Source organism: Ictidomys tridecemlineatus, chromosome 1, assembly GCF_052094955.1.
Source record: "Ictidomys tridecemlineatus isolate mIctTri1 chromosome 1, mIctTri1.hap1, whole genome shotgun sequence".
NCBI lineage: Eukaryota > Metazoa > Chordata > Mammalia > Rodentia > Sciuridae > Ictidomys > Ictidomys tridecemlineatus.
The window spans coordinates 244,478,016-244,492,080 of record NC_135477.1 but is presented as its reverse complement, the minus strand read 5'-3'; the positions used below and the strand labels follow the sequence as shown (position 1 = coordinate 244,492,080).

Below are 14,065 nucleotides of genomic sequence, written 5' to 3'. Positions count from 1 at the left end.
AAAATGCATTACAATTCTTATTACATATATAGAGCACAATTTTTCATATCTCTGGTTGTATACATGGTATATTCACACCAATTCATGTTTTCATACATGTACTTTGGATAATAATGATCATCACATTCCACCATCATTAATTACCCCATGTCCCCTCCTTTCCCCTCCCACCCCTCTGCCCTATCTGGAGTTCGTCTATTTGTCCCACGATCCCTCTTCCTATCCCACTATGAATCGTCCTCCTTATATCAAAGAAAATATTCAGCATTTGGCTTTTTGGGATTGGCTAACTTCACTTAGCATTATCTTCTCCAACTCCATCCATTTGCCTGTAAATGCCATGATTTTATTCTCTTTTATTGCGGAGCAATATTCCATTGTGTATATATGCCAGTTTTTTTAAAAAAAAAATCCATTCATCTATCGAAGGGCATCTAGGTTGGTTCCACAATTTAGCTATTGTGAATTGTGCTGCTATAAACATTAATGAGGCTGTGTCCCTGTAGTATGCCTAGAAGACCCTAAAAATTCCACCAAAAAACTTCTAGAATTAATAAATGAATTCAGCAAAGTACCAGGATTTAAAGCCAACACCCATAAATCAAAAGCATTTCTATATATCAGTGACAAATCCTCAGAAAAGGAAATGAGGAAAACTACCCCATTTTCAATAGCCTCAAAAAAAAAAAAAAACACACACAAAACTTGGGAATCAACTTAATGAAAGAGGTGAAAGATCTATATGATGAAAATTACAGAACTCTAAAGAAAGAAGTCAAAGAAGACCTTAGAAGATGGAAAGATCTACCTTGCTCTTGGATAGGCAGAATTAATATTGTCAAAATGACCATATTTCCAAAAGCACTATACAGATTTAATGCAATTCTGATCAAAATTCCAGTGACATTCCTCATGTGAGTAGAAAAAGGAATCATGAAATTCATCTGGAAAAATAAGAGACCCAGAATAGCTAAAGCAATTCTTAGCAGGAAGAGTGAAGCAGGTGGCATCGCTATACCAGATCTTAAACTATACTACAGAGCGATAGTAACAAAAACAGCATGGTATTGGCACCAAAACAGGCTGGTAGACCAATGGTACAGAATAGAAGACACAGAGACTAACCCACAAAACTACAATTATATTAGACAGGGTGCCAAAAACATGCACTGGAGAAAAAATAGCATCTTCAACAAATGGTGCTGGGAAAACTGGAAATCCATATGCAACAGAATGAAATTAAACCCCTATCTCTCACCCTGCACAAAACTCAAGGGCTGGGGATGTGGCTCAAGCGGTAGTGCGCTCGTCTGGAGTGCGTGCGGCCCGGGTTCAATCCTCAGCACCACATACCAACAAAGATGTTGTGTCTGCCAAGTACTAATTAATAAATATTAAAAAAATATTCTCTCTTTCTCTCCCTCTATCACTCTCTCTTTAAAAAAAAAAAAAAACTCAAAATGGATCAAGGACTTAAGAATACAATCAGAGACCCAACATCTAATAGAAGAAAAAGTAGGCCCTAATCTTCATCATGTGGGATTATACCCCAACTTCCTTAATAAGACTCCTTTGGCACAAGAATTAAAATCAAGAATCAATAAATGGGATGAAATCAAACTAAAAAGTTTCTTCTCAGCAAAAGTTTCTTCTCACAATCTGTGAGGTGAATACAGAGCCTACATCCTGGGAGCAGATTTTTACCCTTCACACATCAGATAGAGCACTAATCACTAGGTTATATAAAGAACTCAAAAAAGCTAAGCACCAAAAAACCAAATAACCCAATCAACAAATGGGCCAAGGACTTGAACAGACACTTCTCAGAAGATGATATAAAATCAATCAACAAACACATGAAAAAATTTTGTTCATCATCACTAGCAATTAGAGACATACAAATCAAAATCACTCCAGTCAAAATGGCAGCTATTATGAAGACAAACAACAGTAAGTGTTGGCGAGGATGTAGGGAAAAAGGCACACTCATACATTGCTGGTGGGACTGCAAATTGGTGCAACCAATATGGAAAGCAGTATGGAGATTCCTTGGAAAATAGGGAATGGAACCACCATTCGACCCAGCTATCCCTCTCCTTGGTCTATATTCAAAGGACTTAAAAACAGCATACTACAGGAACATTTCCATTCTTGATGAGAGAATAGTAAAATAATAAGGAAGACTCAGAGCAAAACAAAACAAACCCATCAGGGCAAACATTAAATCTTAAAGCTCCATGTCTGGCATACAGGGCACACAATGGCATGAAGTAAGTTGCAGATGCGTATCGCTGGTTGCAGCCCACTGTGTCGGACTTGTGCCTGCATCTTCCCTTGCAAGGCATTTTATGTTTCTGACAACACAAATTCCTGGGGTCCCATTGCAGCTCTGGCTTCACAGTAACAGCTTCATTATTCATCAGTCTGTCAGAGGCTACTTGCAGGGACTCAACCTGCCACATGCTGTCTGTCCTCAATTTTGAGACAAGATCTCACTAAGTTGTCAAGTTGACCTCAAACTTGCAATCCTCCTGCCTCAACCTCCCAGTTAACTGGGCATTCTGGCACGAGGCACTGCACTGGCTTTGAAGTGAGTTTTCTTTTACACTATTGAGCCTGTGATATTATGATATGCATTGTGATGTGTGGGGTCTGATGGGAGAGGTCCTGCCAATTCCTGAGGAGCCCACAAAGCATTTTCCTGTTATCTTGGTGCGAAATGCTCTTGGTTCTTTTTAGGTGTGCTAATCTCCATGCCCTCCTTGGGTGCAACTGTAAACATGTTGCTTTTCTCACCAAGCTGCAAGTTTTTCATCTCTTTGTTGTTTGCTTCCAGTTCTCACTATCAATCTGGCTAAAAGTAGCCATCAAAACCCAAGCTGCTGCCTAAAGGATTTGCTACCTTGAAAATTTCTCAGCCATCAGCCTCCTTAAGTTCAGCCTCACATCAGATCTTAGGGTGGGGACAAAAGAAATTGAAATTCTTTATGATGTAACATTGGTGGCACCCAGTCCAGTTTCCAAGAGTCCTCATACCCATCTGAAACCTTGTGAGTCTAAACTTGACTGTCCACTTTCCTCTCAGCATTCTAGACCCACCAGAACCACCCATTAAGCTCTGCTTACAGCATTCTAGGCATTCTCTGACCTCCTCCTCCAAACTTTTCCAGACTCTTCCCATGAACCAATTCTGAACCACATCATCAGTTATAGTCCAGTGGTGGCCCTACTTTTCAGTACCAATATTCCATGTTAGCTTTTTGTCATTGTGACAAAATATGCATAAAGAAAAAAGGGCTGTTTTTGGCTCATGGATTCAGAAGTCTCCATCCACCTTTGCTTGGTCCCACTGCCTCTGTGTGGGGAGTGTACTCTGTCACAGTGGGAGCTTATGGCAGAGGAAACTGCGTACCTCAGGACGGGACCAGGGTCACAGTGCCACCTTGCAGAGATGCCCTCAAATTAACTTCCTCCCACTAGGCTGCACTTCCTAAGGTTCTGACACCTCCCTCTTGTATCATGAGGTGAGGACTTCCTTCAGCACCAGTCCTGGGGGACATTCAAGATCCAAACTATAGCACACCCTTCTCTTACACCATCCATAAAAATCGACTCAAAGTGGATCAAAGACTTAAGTAAAAAACCTAAAATCATAAATTCATAGAAGAAAATGGAAAAGTTGACATTGGCCTTGAATATTACACCAAAAAACCTCCACACAGCAAAGAAACCGTCAACAAAGTGAAAAGGCAACCTACAGTTTTGGGGGAAAATATTTGCAAACAAACCATATATCAGGGAATTAATATCCAAGATTTATAAAGAACTCACACAATTCAATAGTAAGGAAACATATAATCAGATTTTGTTTTTAAACAGTACTTGAGATTGAACCCAGCTTCTCTTGCATGCTAGGCAAATGCTCTACCACTAAGCTATATCTTCAGGCCCTGAAAACATAATCTGAAGAAATGGGCAAAGGACTTGATTATACATTTCTCCAAAGATGATATAAAAATGGCCAACAGGAACATGAAAAGGTGCTCAATCATCGAGGAAATGCAAATCAAATCACTATGAGCCGGGTGCAGTGGTACACATCTGTAATTCCAGCAGTTTGGGAGATTGAGGCAGGAGGATCCCAAATTTGAGGCCAATCGGGGCAACTTAGCAAGACCCTGTCACAAAATTAAGAAATAAAAATTAAAAATGTTGGAGATGTAGCTCAGATGAGCACTCCTGGCTTCAATCATAGTATAACAAAAGAATATACATATGAATATTTTAAAATATTTATAAGCATGTGAAACTGATACTTTTAATAGTTTTTTTTTTAAAAAAAAACAGAGGTGCTATATTTATTTGGTACATAGTCCTTTTTGAGGGTGTTTCTGCTTTGTCTTAGGGTAATTTTGAACCCAGTGATGTTTAGAGTAGACAAGGTCTTCCTTTTTCTATCATTCTCTCAATGGCAAACATATCAGGGGACTTCAAACTGGATCAAAGCTAGGAGTTTTTAGAATAAGTATTATTTACTCCAAGTCTTTGGAGCCCTTATATGCTGTAGGTAGAAATGTAGGTTGGTGCAATCATTATGGAATCAATATAGAATTTTCTAAAGAAATTGAAAATAGAGCTGCCCAATGACCAAGTATTAAATCTGTACCCCGTAAAGATTTTACACTCCCAACATTCATTGCAGCATTATGCATAATAGCCAAGATCCGGAAACAACCTAGGTGTTCATCAAGAAATGAATGCATCTACTCTTATCTAAGGTAGATAAAGTTCAAGACCCTCAATGAATGCATGAAGTTGTAGATAGAACCAAATCTTATACATACTCTTTTTTTCATATACATACATACATATGATAAAGCTTAATGCCTTTTCCATCTTAATCAAGTGCTTCTCATTTACTGTGACTATACACTTTGCAGTTTGTGGTGTGACAGCTAAACCAGCAAATTTTTCTTTTTCCTTTCTCACAATTTCATAGAAGATTCATTCTTACTCTATGTATTAGCAACATCATCATATGGGGTTTTTAAAATTCCCTTTTTATGTCAACTTGACCTTTCACTTAAAGGAAGCACTTGACTATTTTAATAATCCAAATTGCCACCATCATCATTGTTGCACTTTAGGATCATTATTAAGTAAAATGAAGAGCTTCTTGAACACAAGCACTACAATACTATGACAGGCAATCTGACAAGAAGATTGCTGAGTAACTGTTGGGTGGTTAGCGTATACAGCATGGATACAGTGGACAAAGGGATGATTCATGTCCCAAGCAGGATGGAACAAGATTACACAAGATTTCATCGTGCTATGAAGAAGAGTACACAGTTTAAAACTTGTGTACTAGAATTTTTCATTTAATATTTTAAGACCATAGTTGACTGAGGGTAGCTGAAACTATAGAACAAAAAACTGCAGATAAGGAGGGATTACTATATATACACATGATGGAATATTATCAGCCTTAAAAGAAGAAGAGATCCTGCCATTTTCCACATGGATGGACCTGGAGGACATGCTAAGTGAAATAGGCCAGACACAGAAAGAAAATCATTGCATGTTCTCACATGTGGACTCTAAAAGAAAAGGGAAGGTGTCAAACATACATAGACATAGTCGTTTCTGAGGAGGGGTAGGAAATGCGACAGTGTAAGTCAGAGGGTACAAAATTCCAGGTATCTAGGGTGAACAAGTCCAAAGACCCAGTATACAAAATGAGGACTGTAGTTAATAGTAGTACATTTCATTCACGATTTTTGCTAAATGAATAGATTGTAGTCATTCTTGCCATAGGGGTCAGGGGGAAGAACTGGTGAGTATGTGACAAGATGGATATGTTAAATTGTTCCACCACAGTAACCATCTTACATACACACACATATACACACACATATGTGTGTATATGTACACACACATATATGTATAGACCTCCATATAGACGTTTGTGTATATTCATGTGTTACATACTTTAAATATACACAATACAATTTGTTGTAAAAATAAATAAAGCTTTTACTATTCACGCTGGGGGCAGGAATGCCCTCCCTTTGAAAGTTCACATCCTCAGTTTCACAGAATTTTTCTCATATTGTATTTTCATCTCAAGATTTGATATCCCGAATAAATCCTAGAGAAACTCATTATGATCTGAAGAGAAGGAAATTACAGAGCCATCCATGGGTAATGCAAGGTGAGAGAAAGCCAGTGTTAGTCTCTCAAGGTCTATAGAGACTCCGCAGGTAAAAGTTTATCCTAAATGTAGGGATATTAGCCTTAATTTTAAAATGTTAATCTTAATTTCAGCAGACTCGGCAGTGGTTTAACTTTTGTTATTCTTTCTAGATGGCAATAATTATTTAACAAAACAAGAGTAGAGGTCTAGATACCAAATCAGTTGTAGCGGACACGGGGTGGGGTGGGTGTTCATGGCCTTCACTGATCTGGCCATATCCTGTACCTGAAGGAGCAGCCTCGGCACCCTACCTCCACTTGTTGGTTTCTCAGTCTGTCTCTCTTTTTTTTAAACTGCAGTGTTTGTTCACATATGCATTCCCATTGTCTGCTCCTAGATTTTTTTCTTTCATTGAGTTTTTCAATATTTATTCCTTAGTGATATTTATTGAAATACTTAACTTGGAACTTTCAGTGGCATCCCGAAATAGACTTTAGCAAAAAAAAAAAAAAAAAAAAAGCCAAACTGTTTTCAACTAGATCACAAGCTCTCACACTGGAAGTTAAAGTGGCAATCACAGGTGCTGCCACATGATTTAACTTAGTTTCTCTTTCAGACTCAGGGGACTAGTTCAAAGAAAACCGCTAGGTCTTTTTGAATTGCCACCTACCTACTCCCTTCCTTCGCCACCCCAGGAAGAGACTTTTGGAAAGTTGCTGCCTTAGGGACCAAAATAAGTAGACCATTCATTTCTCACAGATATGAAAATTATCACTAAAGGCCTCTCTCAGTAGTGTACTACTGCACACTAAGGAATAGAAAGTTAATGCATTAACTCAGGTCTGGGGTAGGTCATCTTCCACATCGTAGGCAAGTGATATGCAGATAATAACACTTTCCCCAAGGATTGTCATGAAGAACATTACCTCAGCAACCATCCAGTGAGCTCCTACCACATGATGTCATTTTAGTCATGAAGTGCACCTTGACACAGAAGGGAGAGTGTGGCTGTTTAGGTGGGGCTGATATTATCTGGAGTTGGTAAAGATCTCTTTGAGATAGTGATGTTGAACTACAGATCTTGCATGATGATAAGGAGATAAATCTTGTAAAGATAAAGCAAAACAATTACAAAGAGAACAGCAAGTTCAGTGCCACCAAACAGAAACAAAGTTGGCATGACAGAGAAGATCTGTGTGGAAAAATGGCCAGAGGTATGGTTGGGGGGAGAGGTGAAATACTTCAGGCTAAAACAAGGAGTTTTAGATTCATGAGGCTCCACTGGAGGAAATTAAGCTTGTAGGTAACATTTTCTGTTTTAGAACCTGCAGGAGAAGAAAATCAGAAGTAAACAAGGAACGAAAGGTTGTATAGACTAGGGTTAAAATAAAGAAAATGGGGGAAATTCACTAGATTCAGGATACATTTTGAACATAGACTAGATTCAGATGTACTGAATGGAATAGGTGTGGTATTTAAGAAAGGATGAGGGATGATGGGTCTTTAACCTGAGCATTAACTGGGATGGAATTTTGGAGGTAAAAATTAATTTTTGTTTGGACATATTAAGATTCAGATGTTTATTGCCCATCTAAGTGAAGATGTCAAGAAAGCAGTTTTAAACTCTGTGAGGCTGGAGGTTTAGGTTTGAGAATTTTCAGTGTGTAGGTGATATTTTTTTTTTTTTAGAGAGAGAGAGAATTTTAATATTTATTTTTTAGTTATCGGCAGACACAACATCTTTGTTGGTATGTGGTGCTAAGGATCGAACCTGGGCCGCACGCATGCCAGGCGAGGGCGCTACCGCTTGAGCCACATCCCCAGCCCTATGTAGGTGATATTTAAAGCCAGGGAACTTAGAGGAGATCAGCTGGGCAGAGTGTAGATGTTAAGAGGAACCGAAGACCAAGCCCGTGGCTCTCTGGTAAGGGACTAAATGTTCGTAGAGTGCTTTGCCCACACTAAATGACAGATTGTGTGCTGTCATTGTTTCTGGGCTTACTTCTTGGAGGTATATTGGCTTCAAGCACATAGAAAACCATAAAAGGCCATGTGGGCCCAAAATTCATCATTCTCTTACCTCGTTTTCCTCCCTTCAGGGAGCCACATGGCTGCCTCTGGGCGGCTTGGGTTTATTTCCACGTCTTGGGTGTTTCTTCGGGAGGCCACCTTGATGAGGGGTAGAATGTGCTGTCAAGACAAGCTCCTCTAGAGCCTGATGTCCAAGGGGTTTGCTAAGCTGCTCCCAGGCACTGAGATGAAAGTTTCCACAAATATTGATATCTGTGGTAATGAGGAAGAGAATAATGTGTTGCCACCATGCTCACCCTAGGGCTTGTGCCCAAACGCAGACTATGCCCAGACTGCTAGAGCACATGCAGGTAGGAAGCTGCTCCCAGGGTCCACAGAGGCGAGCAAAGCCTGGCTCTGGGTTCTGAATTCTGAGTTCTTCCCAGTTCTACCTGTGATCTCCTCCCTAGAAGCTCTTGTCGTAAAGATTACCATTACACTTCAAATCAAAAGAGGTGGCCCATCACACACACTGACAGGACAGGAATCGTTGGAACTATACAGTGAACCCACTCCAGATCATGTGATTCAAATGTTAGGTAAAGTCTATCTGTCTTGGCTTTGACAGTAAAATCACAATAAAATAACAATCGAATTGATGAATCAGTTCCAACATATGTTTTGTCCTTCTCCCTCCAAAGGCTCTCATGCTCCATGTCTGCAGCATACAAAAAAACATAGAAGTGCTGGGCTTGCACCTCAGACAACGCAGGTGCGTATAGAATACGAGAGAGAGGAGACCATGACGAGTCCCTGGACGTTACCTCCTGAAATCCACCGAATTCTTCATGAGACTCCTGGTTCCCTTTTGCAGGTGAGCACCATTCTAGTGTTGGGTTTGTCTGATAGTCGCTGTGTTTGTTACTGTTATTACTATTTGTTTTTTGTGAGATGTAGAGATACTGAGTGATTGTTTAAGTCAGTTTGAGATAATCGTTCAAGGCATCCACCCTTGTGGGTTAGTATTCCAGCATTTCTCTTTCAGAATTCTCCTAGTGTTTATATTTTATTTTTCATTACAAAACAGCAAACATGAGAACAAATAACTGTACCATAGGCATTAAAATCCATTCTGCTCACTGTTCAGATCTTGTGCCAGGGTAAGTGTCAGATGACGTCCAGCTCACTGTCAGTCTGGGTGTGCTGGGCAACTACAGCCTTGACTCCCTTCAGCTCTTTGATGGATGGGACAACTCTGCTATCACAACTGTCTTCCCTCTCAATTCTACAGGACTTGTCACAGGAAGAGCCTGAGCCTCATTTTGGGGTGGCTGGCATGCACAGCATGTCTGAGAGCACTGGCAGCATCCTCAGCAATCTTGACTGGAATGCCATTGAAGATATGGTGGCCAGTGTGGAGGAAAAGAACCTGTCCGTCCGCTGGGCCATGGGCCTGTAAAGTCTGGACATCATTCTGTTTCCAAGCACCAGCAAGCAACTCATTAAAGTGCTTCTGAAAGATTTGGGGGTTTAGGAGAGGAACAATGAAGGAAGCAAACTGAATTTACCACCTACAGCCATATTATCTCCTGGATTAGTCATTTCAAGAGGGAAAATAAACATTTCTCAATAATTTTGTCTTCATAAGGGCTTTTTATAATAGATGTGCTAAGTCTTTGCATTTGGCTTATGTTTAGGCATCATTTAAAAACACATAAGAACCCTTTCAAGCCATGTTTGCATAATAAACTACTTTCAGTAAAAATATATCATGCCTCTTCCTTTACTACATTCTGTGTTCTGAGAAATAACTTTCTGTGGTGAACTTAATAGGAAAAATTCTTTCATTGAGAAGAAAATCACTAGTCTTGCCTGAAAAACTCAGTAATGATCACTATTTTAGAACTTATCCTTGCCAGACATTGTGGCACATGCCTATAACTCCAGCTCCTCAAGAGGCTGAGTCAGGAGGATAACAATTTCAAGGGCAGCCTGTGCCTTAGTAAGACTGTGTCTCAAAATTAAAAATAAAGGGGCTGGGGCTGGGGCTGGGGCTCAGCGGTAGCACACTTCCTGGCATGTGCGAGGCTCTGGGCTTGATTCTCAACACCATATGTAAATAAGTAAAAGAAAGGTCTGTCAACAACTAAAAAAAAATATTTTTAAAAAGTTAAAAAGGGCTGGGATATTAGCTCTGTGATAAAGTGCTCCTAAGTTCAACCTCTAGTATCAGTAAACAAAAACAAAACCCAAATTAAAACATATCCTTAAATTACTTGTATAATGTTTGGCCACTTCACATGGATCTTGAACTTGTAAATAAGCCAGGTTTCTTGTAGTACTAGAGACCTGTCTTCTGCCCGATAACCTACATTCTTGGAGGAAGGAAATAGGAATGGATGCTTTAGGTGGAAAGAAAATGTGAATCCTGTTCTCAAAGCCTTATCTTAACCTTGTAAAAACCAAGGTGCAGAGGCCCACTAGTTTCCAGAACTATACTCGGTTTTAACTAAAAACTAGGACCCTTTAGCCACTTGTTGATTGTTGATGTAGTATCAAAGAATCCTGGGTTGGGGTTGTGGCTCAGCGGTAGAGCGCTCGCCTTACAAGCACGAGGCCCTGGGTTTGATCCTCAGCACCACATAAAAATAAATAAGTGAAATAAAGGTATTGTGTCCAACTATAACTAAAAAATAAATATTTAAAAAAAGAATCCCAATGCTAGTTATTCCTCCTTTCCCAACGCTGTGAAGCCAAATTTTCGTCATATACTTCAACCAAAAGAACATATTGCTGCAGGATGAATGAAGAAGCAGGGAATTTAGCCGTTAACATTAAAGAGATTTGCAGAACCTGTAAATTAATTACATTCTTCCAATTTTTTTTGAAAATGGTTTTTATAAAGGAGCTGGGGCTGTAACTCAGTGGTAGAGCACTTGCGTAGCATGTGTGAGGCCCTGGGATTGATCCTCAGCACCACATATAAATAAATAAAGGTATTGTGTCCATCTACAACTAAATAATGTTTTTTATAAAAATGTGATATTGAATGAATTATTAGTCATTTTACAATTTTTTCCACATTTTTCATTGGTGCATAATATTTGTTATCACATATTCATATACGCTCATGCACATGATATAACAGTATATTTTAGATGATATAACTATTGCAGTCCTTTAAAATAATGCTTAACGATTTTAATTACAGTTAGAGCCACATAAAAGTTCTTTGGTTCTCCTTTAATGTAAGGAGAACAAAATTTGGCAACTGCTACTTTACAGTTAGTAGAAGGAATCCTTAGTATTCAGGCTATTCAGAGCCAAAAGTCACTTGAAGTTTCACAGTTCTTTTATATTTCATACTCCCTCCAGCTGAGCTACTCTTAGAGTAATTCCTTTTATCTCCATTAAACAGGTTTTTTTTAAGGAAATTTTTTCACAGTTCTTTAGTTTCTTTCTATAGATCTAAATTTCTATCTAGTATTTCCCTCAATCTGAAGATTATATTAGTTGTGTTTTTTTGTTTGTTTTGTTGTTTTTTCCTGTTGCTGGTACTGAGCATTGAACCCAGGGCTTCGCACATGCTAGTCAAGTGCTCTACCACTGAGCTATACCCCAGCCCAGTGCAGGATTGAACACAGGGCCTCACACATGCTAAGTAAGCACTCTACTGCTGAACTGTATCCTTGACCCATTTGTTTCTCCGCCCCCCCCCCCCGCCACCGTATTGGGGATTGAACCCAGGTAGGAGAGATTTACCACTGAGCTCCATCCCTAACCCTTTTTATTTTTAATTTTGAGATAGGGTCTCAGTTACTAAAGGCCTCACTAAATTACTGAAGGTGGCCTAAAACTTGTGATCCTCCTGCCTCAGTCTCCTCAGTTTCTGGGATTACAGGTGTGCGCCACCATACTTGGCTCCCAGACCCATTTTAAAGTTTTATTTTGAGACAGGGTCTCACCAAGTGCCCAAGCTGCTGTACTTGAATATGCAATCTTCATAAGCCTCCAGAGTAGCTAGGGTTACAGGCCTGCGGCCCCACAACCAGCCCAGCATTTTTTTGGGTGGGGCGGTGTGGAGGAGAGTACCAGGTATTGAGCTCAGGGGCACTCAACCACTGAGCCACATCCCCACCTCTATTTTGGTTTTATACAGGGTCTGAGTTGCTTAGCACCTCGCTTTTGCTGATGCTGGCTTTGAACTTGAGATCCTCCTGTCTCAGCCTCCTGAGCCGCTGGCATTACTAGCATGAGTCACCATGCCTGACTCCAGCATTTCTTATAGTGTATATCTCTGGCAATTCTCTCAGATTTCATCGAGGCCAAGTGTAGCTTTATTTCATCTTTAGTCTTAATCTTTTAAAATTCTGTTATTTGAGGAGTACAACGTGTTCTGATAAACTTTCATGGGTACAGCATTATTTGATATACATAGTGAAGTTATTACTATGGTTTAGTAAGTTAGCATGCATCATCTTCCACCGTGTGTGCAGGATGCAGCACTACCAACTGTGGTCCTCAAGTACCTTTAGGCCTCTGGATTTATGCATCCTAAAGAGTTGCCATGTTGTGCCCTTTGACCTATTGACATCTTCCCATACCTGACTTGTAATCACCATTCTTCTGTTTCTGTGTTTTATTGTTTTGAAATTCCATATGTAGTGGGGCACACTTGTAATCCCAGTGGCTGGCAGGCTGAAGCAGGAGGATCACAAATTTCAGACCAGCCTCAGGAACTTAGCAAGATCCTAAGCAACTTAGTCAGAACCTTTCTCAAAATAGAAAAATAAAAAGGGCTGGAGATGTAGCTCAGGGGTAAAACACCTCTGGATTTAACCCCCAGTAGCCCCCCTCCCCCCCAAGAAAAATCCATGTGTAAGAGATTCACGATGGCAGATTAGAGAAAGGCTGCATATCCAGTTGCTCCATGGCTCAGGCAGCAGGGTGCCATTTCTCAGGGAGGTGGGTAAAAGAGGGAATTCACTGAAGCTCAACATCAGACAGTCAGAAACTCTTAAGAGACCCAGAAATTCTGGGGCATGAAACAAAACAAGAAAGAACATTGGAGCCAAGCCAGCGGCATCAGCAGCAATAGTACTGGTTCGCCACAAGGGGGAGAGATGACAAACAGGACACAACAGACAAACTTGGCACAGAAAAACCTGCACATCAGGAGAGCAACCTGAACTTAGCTGATGCGGAGGCTACAGGGCCAACTGGTGTTTGAAAAGGGCTCCCCATTTTTCAACTGGCAGGTGGAGAAGTGAGGCAGGAACCATCTTGAGGTGTCCACACTGCAACTTGCTACTTTGGGAGCCCAGACCATAACAAATATGGCCTTATTGTCCTGCCAAGTGCCCACTGGGCGGACTAGGGTGTGCCTAGAAGAACATGATTGAAACAGGCACAGTGAAGATTGGTACCCAGGGGGATTCAAGTCAGAGATACAGAGGGGATGCAACTCCCTTCTCTTTGCATCTGGCAGCTCGCATGACCAGCTAAAGAGTGTTGGGAAACTACACTTGGGGACTCAGCCTGGGAACACCACCTCCATAGGCAAGGGTCGGCTTCCGCAGCCTATGGGTAGAGATTTTGGGAAGCCCTGGAGAGATCAGCATCTGCCCAACCCTAAGGGTGTGTTGATCTGATTTCTCCAAAACAGATACCATCCAACTAAGTCCCAAAGATCTGATGAGAGTGAAAGTCCAGCCAGTGGAACTTCCCATTTAGAACTCTGCAGCAGCCCCACCCCAGGAGCTCAGTGATCTGTTCTGTCCAAACAAAACTTCAATCAAGAGTACTTTCCACTCTGTCCTATTGTACTGATGGCAGGAGAAGCTGACAGCTATTTTAGCC

At 40.5% G+C, this 14,065-nt stretch overlaps 1 protein-coding gene across 12 annotated transcripts in view; it reads left to right on the top strand.

Annotated features, from left to right (window-relative positions):
* Positions 1 to 9,973, top strand: part of Cplane1 (ciliogenesis and planar polarity effector complex subunit 1) — a 140,400-nt gene extending 130,427 nt beyond the window's left edge. For all 12 annotated transcript variants that reach the window (XM_078017589.1, XM_078017599.1, XM_021726574.3 and 9 more), the window contains 2 exons: positions 8,908 to 9,080; positions 9,498 to 9,973. In XM_078017589.1, coding sequence (XP_077873715.1) covers positions 8,908 to 9,080; positions 9,498 to 9,665 — 341 coding nt within the window. In that variant the 3' untranslated portion in view covers positions 9,666 to 9,973. The remainder of the gene's footprint in view (positions 1 to 8,907; positions 9,081 to 9,497) is intronic.
* The last annotated feature ends 4,092 nt before the right edge of the window (positions 9,974 to 14,065 follow it).